Source organism: Lutjanus erythropterus, chromosome 24 (assembly GCF_056507025.1).
Source record: "Lutjanus erythropterus isolate fLutEry1 chromosome 24, fLutEry1.hap2, whole genome shotgun sequence".
NCBI lineage: Eukaryota > Metazoa > Chordata > Actinopteri > Lutjaniformes > Lutjanidae > Lutjanus > Lutjanus erythropterus.
The window spans coordinates 112,613-135,678 of NC_139340.1; the positions used below are offsets into that span (position 1 = coordinate 112,613).

Sequence of the window (23,066 nt, forward strand, 5' to 3'; positions counted from 1 at the left end):
GAGTGTGTGTGGGTGCGAGTGCTTGTGCACCACTCAACAGGTCCCTGTTTTCACAGGGACAACAGGTAAATCCGTATGAATGAAACAGAAATGAGTTGTAAGTTGTTGTTTATGAAATAGTATTTGTTATTGTTGTTTTTATGTAAGTTATTAATATATGTTTTAAAGGAATAATAATAAATGCACTAAAAAGTAATGAAAAACAAATGAACTGAAATAGATTTCAAACAAAAACTATTTTTGTAACTAAATTTTCAGAAAAAAGCACAAAAACAAAAAAGAAGCATGTCCAAAGGCGATGTTTCGACCAAATTCAGGTCTTCTTCAGGCCAAGACACGCTAAAAGGTAATAAAATACAAGCAAAATGTGCTTCCTCCTGCAGGCTGGAGAGAGCAAGGTGTTGTCTATTCGCAGAGCTTCTGTCTACGGTAGTGCAAAAAGTCTACGTTGACCGTAGACGATTAAGCCTCGTCATTGGTCCAGAGTCTACGGTCGCGACCAATGGGATCGTGGAATTTCCCTCTTGACTGTAGACGACCAATCGCTCGTCAGTATGCCTTTCCACGGCAGCGAGGTGGCAACCGAACTCTTTTTGGGTAAGTTTGGAAATTATTTATTTCGTTCTTTCTTTATTTTAACTTATGATATATGTGGAGTGTTTTATAAGTTGAGTGTTTACGTTGTCCGACCGTGCTGCTTGCTTGTACTGGCCGTTTTTTTTGAGGGGGGGGGGGGGGGGGGGCTTTTTGCTCGTTTCGGCAAGCATTAGCATTAGCGGCGGAGCATTAGCGGCGGCTGCTACAGTGGTTTTGATAAGTCTTAGTCTTATTAAATTTATGCTGCCCATTTGTAATAGCTCTACCGAAAGAAGAACAGCGTTTCAACGGTGGCATTTTATCGTTTTGGACGACGGACGTTACAGTAAAAAAACATCCCTCCTCCTCCTCCTCCTCGACTGTACTCAGTCACTGCACCTGACGTCGGCGACCTTCTTTTAAATGCATGAAGTTAGAATTCGTTTAGTATACCTACTACGGGAAAGTTTCTGTCCATATGCATCCCTTTATCTTCCATTAACCCTTACATACTGTTCCAATTCTTTCACCGGACAGTGACGTTATATTTCGACCTGAACATCGCCTTGTTTATATTACCATACCGAATCTTGGCATCAAAATCTACTTTGCACCCAAAAGACAACCCATTCCTCCTTGGTGACTAGGTAATTGACTCATATTCCGTGTATCTGGGAGATTAGACGTTAGAGATGTAAATGATTTACTGTACGCATGTACTTATATGAGGCTATGCATGTGTATGGCAGGGGTGTATGGAATAGTAACAGTACTAAATTCCATATTTCCTAACAAAAGTTTCCGTTCCTGATGGTCTGCTGGCAACTTTCAGGGCAAAAATGGCAATTGGTCCCGACTCTAAAGATGCTATGCATGAGAAAAGCTTAAAAATGGATCAAATGTCAGATGCATGGGAAAACAGTCAGTCTCGTAGGCCCAGGAGTTGTCAGTAGTCTCCCTCAGAGCTCTCAGTTGTCAGTTGGTTTAGTAGTTGCCACCCTGCTCTACTTTGATTGTTATACTAGTAACATGTTATAATGATAATAACAATAATAATGACAATGACGCTGATAATAATGATGATGATGATGATGAAAATAATAAAAACAGTGTTCTTACTTCTGTTGCTGTGGCGCTGCTTTGTGTGTGTTTCAGCGTTTACAACCAAATTGACAATGGAGACCCCTGTGATCCGTGTGGTGAACCCCCAAGCCCCTCTAAATCGACAGCAGGCCCTTCTGATGTCGACCAAAGAGGCCCGACACTACCGGGAGAAAAGGCTGGCCTTCCCCACACCTCCACCAAAGCTGCTGAACTCGGACACTGCCCTCGACCAAGCAGAGAAGCTCCTTCGAGGAGAGGGTATCTCTACGACATCGCGTGAGCAGTGCCTCGGAAAGCTGGTGGTGCCATTTGGCCAGTACCTTAATGCCCCATTCCACTGGCTTGTGGAAAATGATGTGGGCTACATGAAGTAGTAAGCCTTTTATACATAATACCATTGCTGGCTATGCATTTTGATTACCATTTTAATGGCAAGATTAAAATATAGTACCTGTATATTGGTTTGCACAAAACTCTAGCTACTACCATTGTTTATTATTCATCTTTGCATCGTATCTTTGTTCATTATCACAATCACAGTGATAATGACGATATACTAACGTTATGTATATTATTCCAGCATTCTCGACAAGCACGCGACGGAGGTTTCAAACCCACGTAAGAAAGGAGAGGTGGGAAACCAGTGGGTGAAGGACCTCCTGAAGGCTTACGCCGAGAGCTTCCCACAGGTCTCCAACGTCCTCGAAGCCAACGTCGACAGGTGTATCTACGGGCAGAGAGGATTTGAAGATCACACCTTTCAGGAGATGTGGGAGCTCTACAGCCAATATAAAGCCCAGAAGGACAGGCTAGTGGACTTCACCAAAGAACGGCAGGAGACCATAAAGAGGGCATACAGTTCTGTGAGGAGGTGGCTGAACACACCAGTGACCCACATCTCGAGTGTGCAAATGAAGAGGTTCCGGAAGTATATCAGTGAGAAGGAGCAAGTAGGTGTTTATTTGATTATTTGTTGGTTATGAAACAGGAATTGTGGAATAGCATAGTAAATGAAAATTTATATTAATGATATTTTAAGCACTTAAACTAAACATCATTTGCTTTTGACAACCAAAAAGTGGTAGGTGATATAATATAGATGCTTACTTTACATTTGAAACAGTTTGTGTTATTGATCTGATCGTCACAGACTGATTCTTAGATTCATTTCTCACATCCAAACAGTCGATTGATCGCTGCCTGTTTACGAATGTCTCAGACAAACAAACAAACAAGTCGAGACGTGAGGGGGCGGAGCTTCGCCGGGCGCCATGTTTGGAGCAGCAGCGAGTGGACAGTGGATGAATTTACCTGCACCTTGTTTGTGTTTACATTTGCACAACCTTCAGGCGGGAACCTTCAGGCGTGACCCCTCGTCATGGGCAGATGATGATGATGATGCTGAGCTGGTAGCTGCAAGCCAGGCTGTGGAAGGTAAGTGACATACAGAATTAAAAGACATTAAACCACTTAAAAAAAACAAAAAACAACTCACAATCCAAAACTACTTTGTTTGCTTGATTCTTAGAGTTGATCAAGTCCCAGGGGCCCCCATTTATGGGCAAGACCAGCAGTCAGTCCCAGTACCAGGGTGGCCAATTCAAGAAGCCTGAGACCACCACTCGTCCCACGCACCCTGAAGCACCTGTCCGGCCCAAGAAGCACGAGACCGCCACTCGTCCCACGCACCCTGAGGCACCTGTCCGGCCCATGAAGTCCGAGACCGCAGCTCGTCCCACGCACCCTGAGGCACCTGTCCGGCCCAAGAAGCACGAGACCGCCGCTCATCCCACGCACCCCGAGACCACCGCTCGTCCCATGCACCCTGAGGCACCTGTCCGGCCCAAGCAGCCTGTGTCCACCACTAGCCAGCCCACAGTCCCTGTCCATGAGTCAGGATTATCCCGTGGGCTCACCTCCTAGTGACTCCTCTGTAAGTGGTATTCACATTATAGGAAAATCATGTAAATGAGAATATTTTTTTCTCTTTTTTGAATTGTTTTTATGTTTTGCTATTACTTTGAATACAATAATAAAGCAATGTTTTGTATGTGGTATGTGTGTTGCAGGTGGAGCTTGAGGGCTGGGTGCGTCTGTGGGAAAATCCGAATGGCATCCCATCTGCCGACATTTCCTGGCTGAAAGAGGACACGGAGAGAGGACTATTCACTGCCATTCATTCAGACATACAAGGACAAAAACGGTCACGGTTCTGAGGTACCAGACCGAAGGGAACACTATGGTCAAGGTGTGGCGGCAGATACAGGAGAATCACGTTGAGGATTATCTTCAGCGTAAGGACTTGTACACCACACTGCTCATGACAATAGTGGAACCTGGAGGGATTGTCTCTGCCCTGGGACACACATTTCAGGCTGCACCTCCTCAAAGAGAGCTGCTTTCTGCACGGCTCTTGCGCCACGCCTTCCTGCTAGCGGAGGCCGACAATGTGCAGGACTACCGCAACCAGATCCTCTCCACTTTTGGCACTGTGCTGAAAATGGATTCAAAAAAAGTATGTGAATCAACACATGATGCCACACTGTATGATGCAGAAAATATTGCAAAACTGGTTTAAATTGAACAATTTTCACACTGTACACACATGTTGTAAAATGATGATGCAAAATCACATATAAAGAGAACCTAACAGAGATTATGACATTATGCAAACCTGACATATTTTTTAGGTGGTGAAGAAGCTGTCTGGGGAGGGTTAAGGCTCAGCTGAGTGGTTCACCAGCATTGGAAACGAGCACTCACAAATAGTTTCCTTTGTGCTGACCTGCGAAGAGTCCACTGCAAAACTGGAACCAATGTGCCGGGGGCTGATGGACAGGTTTCGGCTGGCCAATCAACCCGTCCCCAAAATTTTGTATGTGGACCGCGGATGTTGCCGTGCACAGGGACCAACAGCAGTGGAGACTTTGTTCCAGCCTTGGGTGGACAATGGGATGGTTGTGCGTCTCGACATCTTTCACTGGATCCACCGGTTTGATGCAGCGATACGCACAGAGTCTCACTCAAAGTATTGCATCTTTAAGTCTGCTGTAGCTGGGGCGGTGCTGGCCTACAACCGCACAGACCTGGACCTCCTGATCAAGGCAATCAGAAACAAAAACCCGGCAACACTTAAGTCTGTTTCTGATGAGGATATTGTCCACCACTACATCTCTAGGGAGCAGCTAAAACATCACGTGCGGAGGGTCATGCTCGGGGCACAGGAAACATTCCGGCTCATCCACGCAGCCATTGAGGAGCTGAAAGGTCCAGCTGGGCTGGATGAGAGTGGAGTGAGCCTCTTCAAAACACCTGGTATAAAAACTTATTACAACATCAATACAGATAGTGTAGTGTATATAAAGTGACCATAACACACTGTATGTATGTCTATTTACAGAGGCCATCAATGAGGTTTGGACTTCCAAGCAGCGACACTTGGAATGCATACAGGATCCACCAGAGATGCACATGTACAGGGTGGCACGGACCGCTACTATTAACAATGTGGACGTGCCCTTCTACAAATGTCTGCGTGGAAGCAACAGCCTGGAAGGCTTCCATAAGTCTTTGCCACACATGATTCCAGGTACACAAGTGTAGTCAGCTGACTTGTGTATATTAGTGTTGTTCTGCCCCATAAATGTAGTTTAATGTGTTTAAATCTATCCTGTCATAATTCATAATCAGTTACATACTTACCTTCTAACTAAACCTGTAAACAGAAACAACAGTAATCAGTTACATATTTACCCTAGCTGCTACATCGAGGCAAATTCAACCTTTGTGATAATTAAAATTAGCATTATTTTTTACTGATGTTTTTTTGCAAGCCAAATTGCCCCTTGGCCACATTAAAATATTGCTCTGCTCTCTTGTACTCAGGCCCCCACTGTGCAGCACAACCCTATCAGGTTTACCTGATAAGTGGCATCGCACGTTGGAATTCTGACAGGAGCGCCGATGCTGTGTTTGGCGGGAAAGGACAGCACTACAGGACGTACTCTGCGCCACTGATCGACCGCCTCAATGCCTGCTGTCAGAAGCTTTTTGGAGAGACTGTGGAAGAAAATTTCCGTGCCCCAGCTGATGTCTCTTCCAACGAGCTGCTCGGGTTAGAATACCTTTTCAGCCAGAGCACGGGTGAATATGGACCTTTCTCTCTTCGGGACCTTGTTAAAGATGGACCTGATCCAGAGGAGGAGGTGGTTCAGCCAGGGCAGCCTGATCCGGATCCAGAGGCAGATGAGGCATACCAGAGCGATGTGGAGGCACATGACGATGTCCTGGATGCTGTCCTGCCCCACATTACACTCACCAGTGAAGAAACCTCCACTGTTCACCCTCCAGCCTTTGTGAGTAACTGAACCGTGTCTGCGAGAATGAAATACAGTGTACTGGTTGATGAACAATGCACACATTTAAACTTACTGTATTTGTATGACAATTTTTTAACAGGAGGATGCCTGCAGTCCGAACCCTCTTCCCGGCTTTAAACAGTTGGAAGCCTTCTGCTCTGTGCTGGTGGAGATTGGCCTGACAGAGGACAAGCTGTCACTGATAACTGAGCAGAGGAACAGGGTCCTCCAAACCTGGAATGCAGTGGAGGATCACGACAAGCAGCCACAGCAGTTCAACCAGCTGTACAGAACACACTGGGGCAACACCCTCTACTGCCAGACAAAGAGGGACAATCCCGTCGATGCTGCTGTCATACAGCGGTTGAAGATGGCGAAACGCTACACACCAGCACAACAGGACATTTTCCTGAGAAAAACATAATTCTCAAAGCGTACGAACGAATCCAGCACCGGATTTTGGTAGAGGACTCGGTGCTGTTCAAACGGGGATTCCTCTGCCAAAAATAAACATTAAGACAGTACGGGACTTTATCCGTTGCCAGGAGAGGCTCCTAAATCTGAACGCCACAAATCAGCGTTCCTCCATCACAAAGACCACCTCAGTCTCCTCTGCTAACCTACCTGCAGCACCACATCAGCCAGCAGTCCTGCCTCCACCAGACTACCCTCTGATGGAGTATGTCCCCACACCCAGCACAGCAGGGACAAAAGTGCTTACGGGAAGGAAGGACGTTCTGATGCCACTCTCCCTACTACTTTTTTTTTTTTTTTTTTTTTTTTTTACAGAAACTTTCTTTTTCCTTCTCATTTCTTGTTCTTTTCTCTTCAGTTTTTCTTCTAATATGGATATGTTTTGTTAAGCTGAGGGATCCCCCTAATGGGAATCCAAACTCAGTTGCCCAGACATTTAAATATTTTAGACTTTTATCCCCATATTTCCTTCTCATGACATCCACAATCGGTCCCTCTGGAGGTTCAACCCCAACAGACTTCTTATTCCCCATTCCAAATGGAGGTTGTGCACAACTATTACAATACAGACGTCTCTGCAAGGACCACTTCGTTTACGCTACAAGTGATAAAAAGCAAGTCACTTCGTTTATGCTACAAATGACAAAAAGCAGGTCACTTCGTTTATGCTACAAGTGATAAAAAGCAGGTCACTTCGTTTCTGCTACAAATGACAAAAAGCAGAGCGATTGTGGATTTCATGAGAAATGGAATTGCTATGCCAAATTAAAACCCAATTTTTAAAGAAAAAGAATTTAAATGTCAATATTTCAGTGCTCACCAGGTAAATCTCGCTGAATTGCTTTCGTGGAATCCCAGCGGCAACGATCTGGGGCGTCTGCAGTCAGTCCTCCCTTCTCAGAAGAGGATTTGAGGTTGGAGGCTGGAAATCTTTTTCCTTCCAGGATGGCCTGTCACTGTCTGCGCTCCGTCCCAGACGATCGCTAGATTGATAGAAATTTTCCTGCTGCTGCTGGTGAATAATGAAATCGAGACTTCTGCCGGCCGACAAGGTTTTTATTTCCTTTGCAAAAGAAGGTCAATCAGCACACCAGCGGTCAGAGTGTAGAAAAGACCCAGAACATGGGAAAACCTGAACATTTATGCCTGAAGAACGCCCCCTAGGGTGTGTTTCAAACCCCTCTGTCTGCCGCGGGTGTCAGCATCCTGCTCAGGGGTGTTTTCACACTCCCTTGTCAGGTACCGGCACCGACTCCCTAGGGTGTGTCTCACATAAGGAGCATCCTGCCGGCCTTTGTGTTCAGATGTTCCCATTGTTAAGAGGTCAAGACATGATAATTTGAAACACAAAAGGACTTGGTATCTTGGTGCAATCAGTGGGAGGTTGGGAAATCTCAAGCGGTTCAACTAGAACCTCGAGGACTCTGGTGCATACCTCGATGGGTTTTCGGAGGATAACGTTTGAAGGGATGGTGGTAGAGACTTGAAAGCAAGCTCTGCACCCCCATAACTTTGTCTGTACACACACACCCACACACACACACACACACACAACACACACACACACACACACACACACACACACACACACAAGTGAACACATCAGAATGTTAGGTGGCTGTGATGTCATCAAAGGGAATGTGATGACGTCACAGACCCTGGGCTTTGATCTAGCATGGGCTCTGTGATGACATCAGTGTTAGGTTATAATCCTAGCACCATGTCATTATCATACCTCCACTGGTTTTCGGGGAATAACTTTTGAAAGGATGGTGGTAGAGACTTGGACATTCCGGATCCAAGGGTGCCACCCTCGAGTCTCTACGAGGTCGGGAAGTGGGTCAACCAGAACCTTGAGGACTCTGGTGCATACCTCGATGGGTTTTTGGAGGATAACGTTTGAAGGAAAGGTGGTAGAGACTTGAAACCAAGCTCTGCACCCCCATTTTTTGACATTCCGGATCCAACGGTGCCACCCTCGAGTCTCTACGAGGTCGGGAAGTGGGTCAACCAGAACCTTGAGGACTCTGGTGCATACCTCGATGGGTTTTTGTGGACTAACTTTTGAAGTAAATGGGGTACAGACTTGAAAGCAGGCTCTGCACCCCCATAACTTTGTCTGTACACACACACACACCCACACACCCACCCACACACACACACACACACACACACAGACACACACACAAGTGAACACATCAGAATGTTAGGTGGCTGTGATGTCATCAAAGGGAATGTGATGACGTCACAGACCCTGTGCTTTGATCTAGCATGGGTTAGGGCGTAGGATCAGAATCCTGCTCCGTAGGCAGAGCCCTGGAGCAGGTTGGTGCACGGTCCATCAAGAGGGGCCCAACAGAATCCTCCCAGTCACCAAGCACAAAAACACTGACACATTACTTAGGTTCCAAACACACAATATTTAGGTTAGGTGCTCTTTTTTAGTTTAGTTGTACCTTAATTTAGGTTACTTTCTTTAGTTTTACAATATTTAGTTTAGTAAACACAATTTGGCTTTTGTTTGACACTTTTTTTAGGTTCTACATCCTTACTTTAGGTTAGGTTCCATCACCCAAAGGTGATGGGGGTTCAAAAAATTAGATCTTTGGCCTGTGATCAGCATGCGCGACTAGGAGAACCCCACCAGACCTCCTCCGAGGCACTGGCTAGTTAGGTCTAGGGAATATTTTTTAGGATCGCCCCCGGCTGCTGGACGTTGCACAGCATCCCTCCTCCAGCTTTGATGAGAGGCTCGAGTTTAAGCTTAGGAGGACCCGGCCGCAAGTAGAAGGTCATGGGTTCACCATCCACAGACATGAAGAGAACTGGAGAGATGTCAGATTTCACCACATCCTGCTGTTTGGACGCGTTGGCCGGGCCCTGTGACTTTTGGGCCCCGGGAGTGGAGGGACGTGTGTGGGGATGCCCCCGGGGACTTTTGGCAATACGTTCCCCGGGGGCAGAGCGGTGCGGTGGTGGTGGTGTTGGGACCGAGGCACACTGGGGACCTCGGCCTAGTCCTGCCGGGTACGGCCGGCATCGACCGTCCATGCTGAGCGCGTGGGCTCCTGGGCGTAGGCCCGGGGGTCGGGGGGGTGTGGGGATTTGGGCGGGGACTTGAGTCCCTGGTGGGCACCATAGGTGTTGGCGATGGTGCCGTCCGGCCCCCGTCAGCATTGGGAGAGGGTGTGGGTCTCCTGATGGAGACCATCGCCGCCACTGCCGCCATAGCCACGGGCTGGCCCCGGCCAGTTGAGTCTCTGGTGGGCACCGTGGGGACCGCACACATTGGACAAGATGCTGCTTGTCTCTTGTCCGAAGACCAGAGGAGTCCTACTGGATTCCCTCCAGCGTGTCCTGGGTTCGACAAGCAGCAGCTTTCTCACCACATCTGCGACATAATATGGTCAGACTCATTTGGCACGTCACTAGTCGACCTGATTGGCCGGCGCTGCCAGTATAAAGTGAGCTTTTAATATGCGCCGATGTGCTTTGCGGGAACCTGTTTTTGGGTCAGGGTGCCAGAAAAAAATTTGAGATATGTACATTACCGTGTCCGGACGGTCCCCAGGAATCCAAAAATGTACTTTTTTTATGAAGATCAATGTTTTTTGAGTCCCACAATGCATTGCGGCTGAGAAGTGGGCGTATCAATTTACATTTATCAAAATAACTTTTGATCCATAAGTGTTAGAGACTTGGAACCAACTCCTACCCCCCCATTATCAGGGACGGCCTTTCCAACGGTACCTCTAGCATCACCGTATGACATCAGGAAGTGGGCATAACTTGTGATTTCTTTTTTTTTTTTTTTGCTGTTTCTCGGGAACAGAAGGTCGTAGAGACACGGGAGTGAAGAGCAGGTTCAAGACATGTATCTATGCACGTGGGTTACATAGATACAATTCTGGAAGTCCATAGATACAATTCTGGAAGCCATGTAAATCAATGGGAGTTAGGATAGGGGGTAATGACCACGATCAGGCTTTTGGTCAAAAAGCCCGATCCTCAACCGAGCGAGATAGAGACATGGGACCTTGACCGACCCCCCAGTTTGTGTGTACCCCGAGTCCAACGGCAGCGCCCACAAGTCTCTAGGATGTACGGTTCCTGAGTTATGGCAAAAATAAAAATTCCCATACAAGTGAATGGGAGAGGGAAAATTTGAAAACGTGTCACAGGCAAAAAGTGTCTTCCAGAAAGTGGTTAGGAGAACGATTCAGAGCATTTGGAGTGGACTGAACATGCTTCTGGAAAGAAACAGCAAAGTTTTCTCCGGCAGCTTGGACAAAATGTACAAAAGAAAATTACTCAGCAGCCTGGAGTTACAGGCCCTGTCAGAAGTTGCTATAGTCTGCGTGTTATAGCAGGTTCTGACAATGGAGTCTACGGGCTGTCTGTGTCTCAGGAAGGCGCTAGAGACTCGAAAGCAGGCCAGCCCCCCCCATTTTGGCCCGCTCCGAATCCGCAGAGCCCCCCCCCCCGGCCCTCTGGGACCCTGCGTCCTGGGGTTAGGGGCCCCTGTCAGAAGTTGCTAGGATCTGCCTGTTATAGCAGGTTCTGATGGAGTACCTGTGTGTGCCCCCCCCCCCCGCAGGGCTGGGCAAAGACAAGGAGGGAGATATTACCTTCTCTTTAGACTTAGTGCAATGGACATTTATTCTATGGAAAACAGCCATAATGGGGAGCAAGACTTCGGGTTAAAATAATATATGTTAAATGAAAACATCAAGGCATCAATAAAGATACTCAAATAAAGAATAATAATAAATTTAAGTGCTTTTAGGGTTCATGGAAGGAAAAAAACAAAAAACAAAAAACCTTTATCCTCTTAAGAAAAACAAACAGACAAACAAGCAAGCAAAAGAAAAAGAAAAAAAAACCTCCAAATAAATCAAAGGAGTGGGTACTGATAAAAATGTGAATAAATGTGGAAACAAACAAACAAAAAAATTAACTAATGAAGACAAATTCCTAATTGAGAAAACCTGCAGTATTAATTAAAGTAAAAAAAAAAAAGAAAAAAAAAAAGAAGGCAACAAAGAAGGAAAAGGGCTTAGAAAAGCATTTCATACTGTGTCAGGGCAAGAGTGAAATGATCGCTTGGCTCCATCTACAGGACAAAAAGAGTCAGTGCACGGCCTATCAAGTGAACCATTAAACAATTCAGCAGCACATGGATAGTCAGTCTACAGCTTCTGCAAAGCTTCTAAAGCAATAGTAAAATAAAACACCATAATTATTTTTCAAGAGAGAGTCACAAGAGATGAAATTAGTCCAGATAATTTGAATGATAGGGGTGAGTGAAAATTTGACAAAGTGTCCTAATGTCCTAACTTTGGACAGGAATGTGCTAGGAACCTGCAACTTGGCAGGATTCGTGTTCACGTCATACAGAATGAGTATTGCGAAAATGAAGCAGATTTGACATACAGAACGGAGGCTACGGCGCATAACCGTTTGGGCCCTTCTGATTGGCTAATAGGGTGTCAACTCCAAAAGGGTTTGGTGTAGTCGGGGGGCGGGGGGTAAGGTGCAGACAGAGGGAGAGAGAGAGAGAGGATTTCAGGTGAGTGGATGTGCTGCTGTCTATCTCCTTAAACTTGACTTTTTTTTGGCACATTTTGTGTGTCTTAGTGCATTTTCGGGCAAACTCAGACTGATTCTCTTGTATTTCTGTCTTTTGCAGTGGGTTTTGGTTGGAAATATAGCATACTGAGATTAGTTAATTATTTGTCATTCTCTCAATCCAGTGCTCTTTAAGTCCCCCATGACTTACCATGAACATTTTGAAATTTAGGACAAGCACAAAATGCCTTTTAAATACACCAAGTAATTGAACCCAGTGTTTTGCATTATTATGTCCCATGCCATCAAATCCAATTGCAATCATGTAGTAAGCCAATTTCTAACATCAGGGTCATGAAATGAATTCAAATTTGAATTAGATGTTGTGATGGAGCTCATGTTTCAATAAGAGTGCCTCCCACACACAGTTTTAACCTCTGGCATTCTATAAAATCAAGTTTTTGGCGTTTTAATCGCCTTATTTTGAAAGTTTGAAATGCCTTGAATACAGGAAATCATAACTGATGCAAGATCATGGAATGGCATTCGTTTTGGCTAATAGGTTTGAGATCAACAAGTGCTTGGTGGGGGGATGGTGCAGATAGATAGATAGATAGATAGATAGATAGAGAGAGAGAGAGGATTTTAGGTGAGTGGATATGCTGCTGTGTATCTGCTTAAACTTGACTTTTGTGTGTCTTAATGCATTTTCAGGCAAATTCTGACTGATTCTCCTGTATTTCTGTCCTTTGCAGTGGGTTTTTGTTGGAAACATCGCATACAGAAGGAAGGATGGCTGGTGAAAACATGCTGATGGATGTTGGTGTTAGCAACACCAACAGCTTGATGCAGAGCATAAGAGAGTATGAAGACATGGGACAGTTTTTGCATGCCTCTGAGACCATTGGGATCCACTCCACCACAGTCCCTGATGCAAGTTCACATCTGAACTTTTCCTTTGACCTTGATGGGATCTGTATAGAGTTCCAGAGCCTCCAAGGGCTCCTATGTGGTGTTCACTATCTCCTCCTGCCCAGACTTCAACATTTCAACCTCACTCCACAGTACAACTTTATTAAAAAACATGTGGACCTGACCAGCCACAGCCAGGATGGGATAACGGCCCTGAGACATGCTGTGGGGCACACCATCAGTTATGTAGATGGTGGTTACCACCTGGTTATGACTGCGCTTCCGGCCAATAAACAGAAACCAGACACCAGGTTGCTCCGGAAGGACCTGTACTGCGTGATGGCGGGAGAGCTGCTCAACGACGTCATCGACAAGTTCCAAGAGCTGGTCAAGAACCTGCCCGATGAGGACAAAGCTCGGCCCACTTTGACACGTCCAGGTTCCGTGTATTGAGGAGGGATGCCACCTTCATCATGTCCTTGTTGGACAGGGCGGTGGATAAGGCCAATTCCTGTCATTTCTTGAAGGTGGTGCTTTTCCTGGCCCAGTTCGGACAGAAGGATGTGGAACCGTTGGACATCACGGACATTGTGGACTCCTGTCATGTCAGGTCTATCATTGTGCACTTTGCGTGCAGCGTTGTGGCCAAGGATCCTCAGACCCATATCTTCTTTTCCCGGTATGGATTGGAGCAGCTCGTCGGTGTCAGGGGAGCCCTGTTCACCACACTTGGGATCCATGAGGCCACAAACTTCCAGAGCAACCTGGACAACAGCCTTGTTTAAAGGCCCATTGGATCAGTGACTTTAAAGGTATGTTATAGATCACTACTAATGGTTACTACGTGAATGTTAGTAGAGCTGCAACTAACAATTGTTTTAATAATTGGGTCAATTATTTCTCTGATTACTCAATTGATCAGGTAAGAAATGTTTTTATTTCAATCACTATATTAAAAAACAAAACATTTTAAATTGACAATGTTAGTGCAGAGTACACAAACAGGTATTTTTATGTTGCTTGAATGTCCTTGAATGGTGAAAATAGTATTGAATTATAAATAATAATCATAATGATAAAAATTTCATTGGGTTTATTCCCAGTAAATTAAAGGTTAAATAAAAAAACATTGCTAGGTAGAAATTACCACATTTGTCTGGGAAAACTTCTTTTTACAGATTTTGTCTCTACAATTTATGCTCAGATTTCAATTTTACATTTTCAATTTTACATTTTTCATTCATTCTCTTTAAATTTCACATTTTCATTTTACTTTTTATTATCCATTATGCATTTCATTTACTGTTTTGACTTTTGTTTTCTTTTTTTAGTTTAAATACTGCCTGATTATGCTTCATATGGTAAAAAAAACAACAACAAATCTTTTAATTGTATCTCTTTTTATTTTCAATTTGGACTTTTATGTTTGACTATAAATATCTTCTATACGCTGTTAAAAGGTTTATTTGTTCTGCATATGTTTTGTCAATAGGGGTTCAGCTGCAGTTAGTAACATGATTTGGATTGTATTACTTGACACTAATTAGTGAACTTTGGTGTATTAGGGCATGGTGTATTTGCCTGTGCACCAATTAAAAAGGGATCCTTTGTGGTCGAGTACCGTGGGGAGTTGATCTCAAAATATGAACGGGACAAGAGGCAGGAGAAGTACACAGAGAAGCAAAATGCTTTCCTGTTTGATTTTGAATGGAACAACAGCACATGGTGGTAAGTGAAGGCCTGTAAAAGATCAGTTGTTCTTTACAACATGATGGTTTTAGTAGAAAAAACTAAGATATGTTTCCTTGATCAATTTTAGCATTGATGCGTCCCGTGAAGATGGCTCACTGGGCCGGCTGGTTAATGATGCCCACAAGTCTCCAAACTGCAAAATGAAAAAGTTGACAGTCCAGTTTAAACCTCATCTTTGCTTGTTTGCTATTGAAAACATCGAAGCAGAGACTGAAATAACCTATGACTATGGAGAATCTAAGTGGCCATGGCGAGCTCTGGTGAGTAAATCCTCTTCATATGTTATACAGTATAAGATCCGTTAAGTATTAGAAGATAAAATTATACTTAGTAAAATTATTCATAGTAATTTCTCGGTACGGGGATCAATTTACATGGCTGTCTTTTTTTCCTAATGTTTTTGTCCATTTAACCTCCTGCTGATCAGTTTACATGATTGGATTTGTGGGGAAGTAGATCAGTTTGCATCAGTGTAGGATTTAGATCTTTCTTTGACAACAACAGGAGAAGTTAGAAGTCAGGAACATGGACTCTACATGTTTTCAGTCGTCATGTCCTCATATTGTTTTAGGCTGTGAAAGATTTGAGTGTGTGTCGGGTGACGTCCTCATATGTTCTGACCTCATGACTGTAGAGTGTGTTACATTGTCCTCATTGTTGGGTAGCAGATACTGTACAGTTTTAACAGTTTCTATAGAGTCTGGTGTAATGAGCCCAGATCTTCCTGTGAATTATGTTTACTTAAGTATATGTTTCCTACATGGACAGTCAATGCAGCTTTTCACCTCAGTAAAATTAATTGTGGGTGCACAGATTTATTTTCACTGAAGTCCTAAATTTCTTAAGATTTTGCCTCAATATGAAATTACATAAAGTGTGTGACTTGTATGTTAATTCCTTATCAGTGTTCGGTCATTTATAATGCTACGTTTTTCATTTCTTAACCACTATTATTTTCTTTTACAGTATCATTTTTACTCATACAGAATAACACATTAATTCCCACATATAATACTTTGTAATTACAAACAAATATTGAATCTCCATCATTTTCACTTAAGGCCAGTCAGGATATTTACTATGTGAGGAAACATTGTAGAATCTCAAGTAAGACTAAGGTTCTTTACATTTGATTCTTGATTTGGATAGTTAAGAGCAAGCCGGCATCTGCAAAATCTAAAGCGACATCATGCTCGGTGTGAGGAACGTTACGATGAGGCCAAGAAAGAGATATTTGAGAGAGTGAGGCAGATGACTTTGAGTCTGATCACCAGAATGAATAATTCTGTGAGTATGCAAATCCAAGCAAAAACTTAACATTTTTTTGGCCATATGTAAATGAATTTTTTCAAGGTATTTATTTTACAAAAACATTATTTTTAGAACATCCATGGGCCTACAACAGTAGCTGAATTTCTCTCATTCACTAGTTGTTTCCAATTCTTGCACCATGGTTGAAAAAACAAAGTTGCAAAAAATTTTATGTGATTGGGTTAGTCATAATAACACAACATCATGCTATGCATTGTTCTCCTTTATATCATACACCATCATATCACACACTGCAAAGTGTTGTGGTTTAGGGATTACTGTCCAAATGGTATGTCATAGGTAGGTATGTGAGGCAAAATATTTTCAAAATGTTAGGAAAATTATTTAATCATTTTTCAACTTAATATAAGTGGGGGTGAAAATGTCTAGTCAGTGATTTTTTTAATTACATTATTATTAATGGTTTTAAAGGTTGAACATACCTTGGTCGATGATGGTAGATTTCATGATGGAAACTCTGCAAGCTTAAGTAGCCAGATAATGTATATGACACAGTAGTCAAATAGAAAAACAACAATTCTATTAAGGAATCCAAATTTTACTTTCAATTTTATGTTTTCAATGATGGTACTGTAGCAGAAAATGATATGCTAGCTACCCACAAATGTAAAAATGCTTCTTTCCTCTATTTTCCATCAGGTCTCTACTGATGAATCTTCAGATTGCACGGATTATGATGATATCGACTATGTTCCAGCGTCAAGTGGCAGTTCCTCAGACACGAGTCTTTGTAGTAGGGAATTGAAAATCACAGAAACTCTTGTTCCCAAAAAAGTGTTAAAGGACATGCCATTGGGGATAACTACACCACACAGTGGGGAGATCACCAGTTCAGAGAAACCTACAAGTTTTAGTTCAGCACTGAGGAGCAGCAGTCGTTGTACTTCAGTGACAAGTTACAGTGCCAGTTCATCAGGGAACACATCACACAGTGACAGCTCCATAAAAGTCACACCATTGCCAAACACAGCAAAACAAAGCAAGTATAACAAGAAGCAATATTGTCTATATTGTAAAAAGGCCATTTCTAAATTGGCAAGACACCTTGAATCTGTCCATAGTGCACAGCCTGATGTTGCAACAGCTTTCAGTTTTAATAAAGGATCCCACCAAAGAAGAGATTTCTTACGCTCTATTAAGAAGAGGGGAAACTTTGACCATAATGCTACCATGGCAAGCTGTGGTGCTGGAGAAATGGTTGCTTGTCGAAGACCCTCTAGAGAAAAACAATCTCATGACTATCGTCATTGCAAGTATTGTCAAGGACTATATGCAAGAGATTGCCTTTGGAGACATGTGAGAAACTGCCCTCAGAAGTCCATTGACGGAGAGCCTCCAGCTGGCCGAAAACGGATCCGACTGGACTTACCGAAACCTGATCAAGTTCATGAAGCTGTTTGGAAGATTGCCTGTGAAATGAACCAAGATGAGATTTCTTTGGTAGTAAGGGGTGAAAGAGACATTCTTCGCCTTGGTGAGTCACTATACAATGCCAGGAAACCACATGAGAGAAGGAATGATTACATACGCCAAAAAATGAGGGAGATGGCAAGATTATTGTTAACAGCCAGAGCTTTAACACCTTTGAAGAGCACAGAAGACCTTGTGATGCCTAGTAACTTTCCCCATGTCATACAAGCAGTCTGAGCTGTTGCTGGTTATGAGTCTGAAAGCATCTCATATAAAACCCCATCCCTGGCTTTGAAATTGGGGCACAGTTGGCCAAAGTTGCAGGCATTGTGCAGTGCAATGCCATCATTGCAAATCGCCATGCTGTTGCAGAGTCAGCCAAGCAATTTTCCACTCTTTATGAGAAGAAGTGGACAGAGTCCATTTCAGCTGCTGCACTGGGTACACTACAACAAGCCAAATGGAATAAACCACATGTTTTACCGTTTACACAGGATGTGTCGCTGCTGCACAAGTTTCTTGTCACAGAGTGTGCTAAGTGTATGAAGGACCTGGAGGAAAAACCCAACAGCATAACCTTCGGAAATCTTGCTAAAGTAACTTTGACGCAGGTAGTACTATTTAACAGAAAAGGGCAAGGGGAGGTTTCAAAACTGGAGCTCCAGGCTTTCACATCCCGGAATCGCAGAGAGTTGAATCCTGACATTATGATGTGCCTTACTGAGCTGGAAAGGAAGCTTGCAAAGCACTTCGACAGAGTTGAGATTCGTGGTAAAAGGTCAAGAATGGTACCTGTGCTTCTCACACCTGACATGATCTCTGCAATGGACCTCCTTGTGAAAAACAGGAATGAGTGTCAAGTCCACACAGAAAATGTGTACTTGTTTGCACGCCCAGGTGTCCTTTCCCATTACAGAGGGTCTGACTGCTTTCGCAAGTTTGCAAACCAATGTGGTGCAAAGTACCCGGAGGCACTCACCTCAACAAAATTGCGGAAACAAGTCGCCACATTGTCCACAGTACTAAATTTAAAAGAAAATGAAATGGATCAACGTGCCACTTTTCTTGGGCATGACATCCGTGTCCACTGAGAATTCTACCGGCTTCCAGAGAGTACCCTGCAGCTTGCAAAAGTCAGCAAACTGTTGATGGCAATGGAGAAAGGAAAACTGTCTGACCTGCAGGGGAAAGGGCTGGATGACATCGAGATCAATCCTGAAGGTGAAATTTAGTTTGAAAATTTGAAATGTAGTTTATAAAGCTTCAAATATAATATTTATGCATGTTTAGCCTTTAATATAAATACTTTGCCCTGACTGTTTTTTTCCCCCCCAACCAGATGAAGTAGACATGAGTGATGATGATTCCAGCGAAGAAACCATTGCTGACCTACATCAACACAAAGGTATCCTGACTTGCACAGTATGTAATATCTTTAAGTTATGAGACTGGAGAGAGTTAATAAGTACCTGATGATAATTGTGTTAGATGGGCTTAAGGAACAGCAGTATATAAATTGGAGATGATGGCAGACACCATTTATGAATACGGTACTGAAAGATCTGGAAACATTGATGGACAGTTTGAAGTCAATTAGGTCTAGACAGCAGAGAGAAATAGAGAAATTAGTGAAGGGTAGGAGACACATAAGAAAGCAATGGAGAAAAGCAACATTAGATGACATAGCGGGAATTAATGTTTTGCAGTAAGAGCTAAGAAGTCAGTTAGCAGACCTCTGGAGGGCAGAGCAAGTTAGCAGGAAGGTTAACCAGAGGGTAGAGGAAGGAGGAAGAGGGCTAAGCTGGAGGTACCCAATGGAGCATGGACAAAAAAACTATAAAGTTCCTGATAGGGACTACTTATGATGTGCTTGGGGACCCATCATGATCTCTGTGTTCAGAGGCAGCAGCTTTGAGGCATATTCTGTCAGGCTGGAAGTCTAGCATTTCTCAAGGTTGGCATACATGGCGACAAGGTTTTTGGGAAGAAGTGTTGTGGTCTGCAAGTCAACGGCAAGTGGAGACTTATGAAAGGAAAAGGCTAAAAGATGTCGATTTGGCAGCAGAAACTGAACAGCAGGGATGGTTAGAGTCTGTCCTGTAGAAGCTGGATGCAGTGATATTATAGCATAATAGTATGAGGGTGATGATGATGATCCTCTATCTGATTTTAAACAATCACGTTGTGATGAGTAGTTCTACATTTATATATTTCATTGTTACTTTTCAAAGGCTCAAGAACTGAGACTTCTGGGGACCCAAGCCATGCACCTGACTCACCCACCCTGGACAACATGGAGGGCACTTCTTCCTCAACTACAGTGGACAACATGGAGGGCACTTCTTCCTCAACTACAGTGGACAGCATGGAGGGCACCTCAACCACATTAGACAACCATAACATCAGCAACACTCAACCAAGAAATGGTAAAATACAAAAGGCACCCAAATACAAAATGTTTGAGAATGTACTTGTGATGAAAAGAAAAGTTAATTCTTCTCAGGGATGGCAGTATGTGAATGTGTGCTTTTTTCATAATACATATTCTATTTCATCCTTTTAGGTTCCCAGCAGAACACAGCCTTTCAAGTTGGTACATCCCAAGCATCCTCAAAGTGCTCCAGTGGAAAGCAAGGTAAAAGAGCATTTTGTATTCACATTATTAAATTCAATATTTTCCATCCTGTCTTGCAGTTCTCACATTAGAAGAGCCAGTGTTCCATTGTTAAGAGATTTTCTTTTGTTTCCATTTATGACAGCTGGGAAGGTGAGAAGCAAGTGGACAGATGACGAAGTGAAGGCTGTTGAGCGGCACATGATTCATTTCATAACATTTTATTTACAGTACCTGCCATAATTTCTTTCAGAAAATTTTGTTTAAGGTGATGGGTTCATACTCTGCTCTCAGTTTCAACAAGCAATATAGTCCTTAAAGGGACTGTTACTTCCCGTTATCTTCTAAGTTTTCAGCATTGCGTTGTTCTTACCCATAAGGTGTTATCTGGCTTTTGAGCTATCTGGAAATTCATTGTAATGGGAGCTAAATGTAACATTTTTCATACATAGTAACTTGTATTAATGTAAATGTGATGGAAATTCTGACTTTATTTAGTCAGGTTTGCTGAACATGCTGTTTCATAGAAGCTGTAAGCTTCAATAGAAGGTTAGTTGTGTAAATCTTTTTTTCTGGAAAGACACTAAAGAGATATTTCCTGGTTCAGTTCAAACATGCCTTGTCTACTGCACTGCCTTATGCTGTGGAGGAAAGGAGGCAAGATTTCAGCATTGTCTGTGGTCTTTTCTGGATTCAATTTACATATTTTGCCAGCAATTAAAAAGGTAAGAAAGGCAGACAGTGCTCCATGTTTTTATTCACATGAATATTTACTACAAAAATCATAAATACAATACAATGATAAGAGACACAGCTCAAAAATGTGGTCAGTCTACTTTTTAAGTCTTTACACAGCTCAATTTTACTGTGTATTAAATATGTATTAATATGACTGGTGAGCATGACTATAGTACACCTATGCCTATTACAAAAGTATTTCAAACTTATGTAACAAGTTGAAAATACAGACTTGTGTGTGTGTGTGTGTAACTGTAATCACATAAAGTTACCTGTGTTGTGTGTGAGAGAGAGGAGTGCGTGCATACATGCGCATGTGTGTCTGTCTCTGTGTGTATCTATCTGTAACTGTAATCACATAAAGTTGCCTGTGTATTTGTGTGTGTGCGTGCATGTGTGAGGACTGTGAACGGGAGCAAGGGATATAAATGAAGACTAAAGCCTGTGATGCAGGGGATATCTATATAGTAAAAAATCAAACCGAGTGAACTGATATCAACGGAGATGCCTTATTGTTTGTAAGTTCTCCCTGACTCAATTGTGATAAAATGTCATTTCATAGAAAAATCTCCTGTACTCCTCCTGTACTGTACGTTACACTACAGGTCTGATAGCTCGTTAGCTAGGTCTGGGACAGAGATGGCTCAGACCAATTATATCAACAGCCTAAGCAACTCAGACTGCACCGATTACCTCAAGAAACAGGTCTAACATATAATATTCCCAGTGACGAATGGATTTCAGATATATGTCCAAATGGCCAGCTATCATATGGCCTGGCATATACAGTTATCTCATAGTGAAGCCCAGTGTGCACACCAAGGACAATTTGCATGCTTATAAATCTTTAGACGTGTATAATTATGTACTTTGTGGTCATGCGCAAAACTTTAAGTTTTATGACACGCCACCTTTAGGACCTTCGAGACCCCAATCCACCCTTTTAATGGCCTGAAGCCATAATCTTCTTCTTTTGGAAAACGGATGAGGCCCCCTCAGGAAATTATACAATTTTCATCCATCCTTTTGCTGGTTTGTGCAGTTAACAGCACAACAACTCCTTGTCGTTTTCTTTTGCTGCTTGACTCCGCTTGTAAACAATGAGAAATGTCCTGCTTTCTGCCCCCTGGCTGCGCACGCGTGTCTGCGATGACGTTGCATGGAAACCCGTCCATATGCCGGCAACCATTTGACCCAGAATGCAGTGCGACATCAAAAAGAATGGCGGTGAAATTATAATTTAAAATTTTATAAAAACGACATATAGAATGTATTCTGTATCACATTTATATGACTGATACCAACATTAATCTTATACAGCCTACAAGTCATAATAGTCGGGGTTCCTTTTAAACTGAGATAGAAGTTCTTCTCCCACTGTAGAGGGTCCAGGGTCTTTCTCCCTGGTCTCAGCTCTTTTGAGGATGTCCATTTCCTGAGGTTCCTGCTCCTCTCCCTCTGGCTCTTTGGCTTGTTTTTATTTATTTTAGTTATTGCTTGTCATTTATGTTTTTTAAATATTTTTTTTAAATTTTAGTTATTGTTTGTCATTTATGTTTTTTTGTATTTTATTTTGGTTATTGTTTGTCATTTTATTTTATGTAATAATCTCAAAATGCAATAGCCCCCTAAAACAGTATGTGCCAGTGAGTTCCAATGGTGTGGCTGTGACCCTATATGTGTCCTTTTTTAAAAGTAATCACTGAACTGTACAAATAACAGAATGGGGTGCATGTCCTGGGAATGTTTGGCTAGTATAGTAACATGTAGAAGAGATTGGGTTTGCAATGAGTTAGCAGTACTCTCTAACAGAAGGTTTACACTATCTTTGACTTGACAGATAATGTGTGTGTTTAATAATGAGAAGTTTAATTGATTTCTGAATAACTAACTTTCATTATTTATATAAACTTTGTTGTTATCTTTGTTGTGTTTCTGGATAGAGACTATATATATGTGTGTGTGTGTGTGTGTGTGTGTGTGTGTGTGTGTGTGTGTGTGTGTGTGTGTACTATATACATAGAGAGTGAGAGACCCTTTATGTTGGGTTCTAGTTAGAACCCTCCAAAAGGGTTCTAGGTGGAACCATTATAAAAGGTTGTACCAGGAGCACGTATGAAATCATTTGTCATCAGTGGATGGGTGGACTGGAGGGTTACTCCATTTTCTCATTTTTAACTTCTCCCGACCCCATCCTGATTTCTTAGTAGATGGGACCCCTCATGACT

At 42.9% G+C, this 23,066-nt stretch overlaps 1 protein-coding gene across 1 annotated transcript; it reads left to right on the forward strand.

Annotated features, from left to right (window-relative positions):
- The first annotated feature begins 1,751 nt into the window (after positions 1–1,751).
- On the forward strand, positions 1,752–3,603 carry LOC146304444 (uncharacterized). Its single transcript, XM_084714152.1, has 4 exons — positions 1,752–2,053; positions 2,261–2,630; positions 3,030–3,114; positions 3,209–3,603. Exons 1-4 carry the CDS (start codon positions 1,752–1,754, stop codon positions 3,601–3,603), a joined length of 1,152 nt encoding a protein of 383 aa, XP_084570278.1.
- Positions 3,604–23,066: the final 19,463 nt, after the last annotated feature.

Bases quoted from the DNA above. Each gene is read 5' to 3' on its own strand.
- LOC146304444 (XM_084714152.1), top strand. From the start codon at position 1,752: ATGGAGACCCCTGTGATCCGTGTGGTGAACCCCCAAGCCCCTCTAAAT. The intron at 2,054-2,260 runs GTAAGCCTTTTA...ATATTATTCCAG, and splicing joins GATGTGGGCTACATGAAGTA to CATTCTCGACAAGCACGCGA. The intron at 2,631-3,029 runs GTAGGTGTTTAT...CACAACCTTCAG, and splicing joins ATATCAGTGAGAAGGAGCAA to GCGGGAACCTTCAGGCGTGA.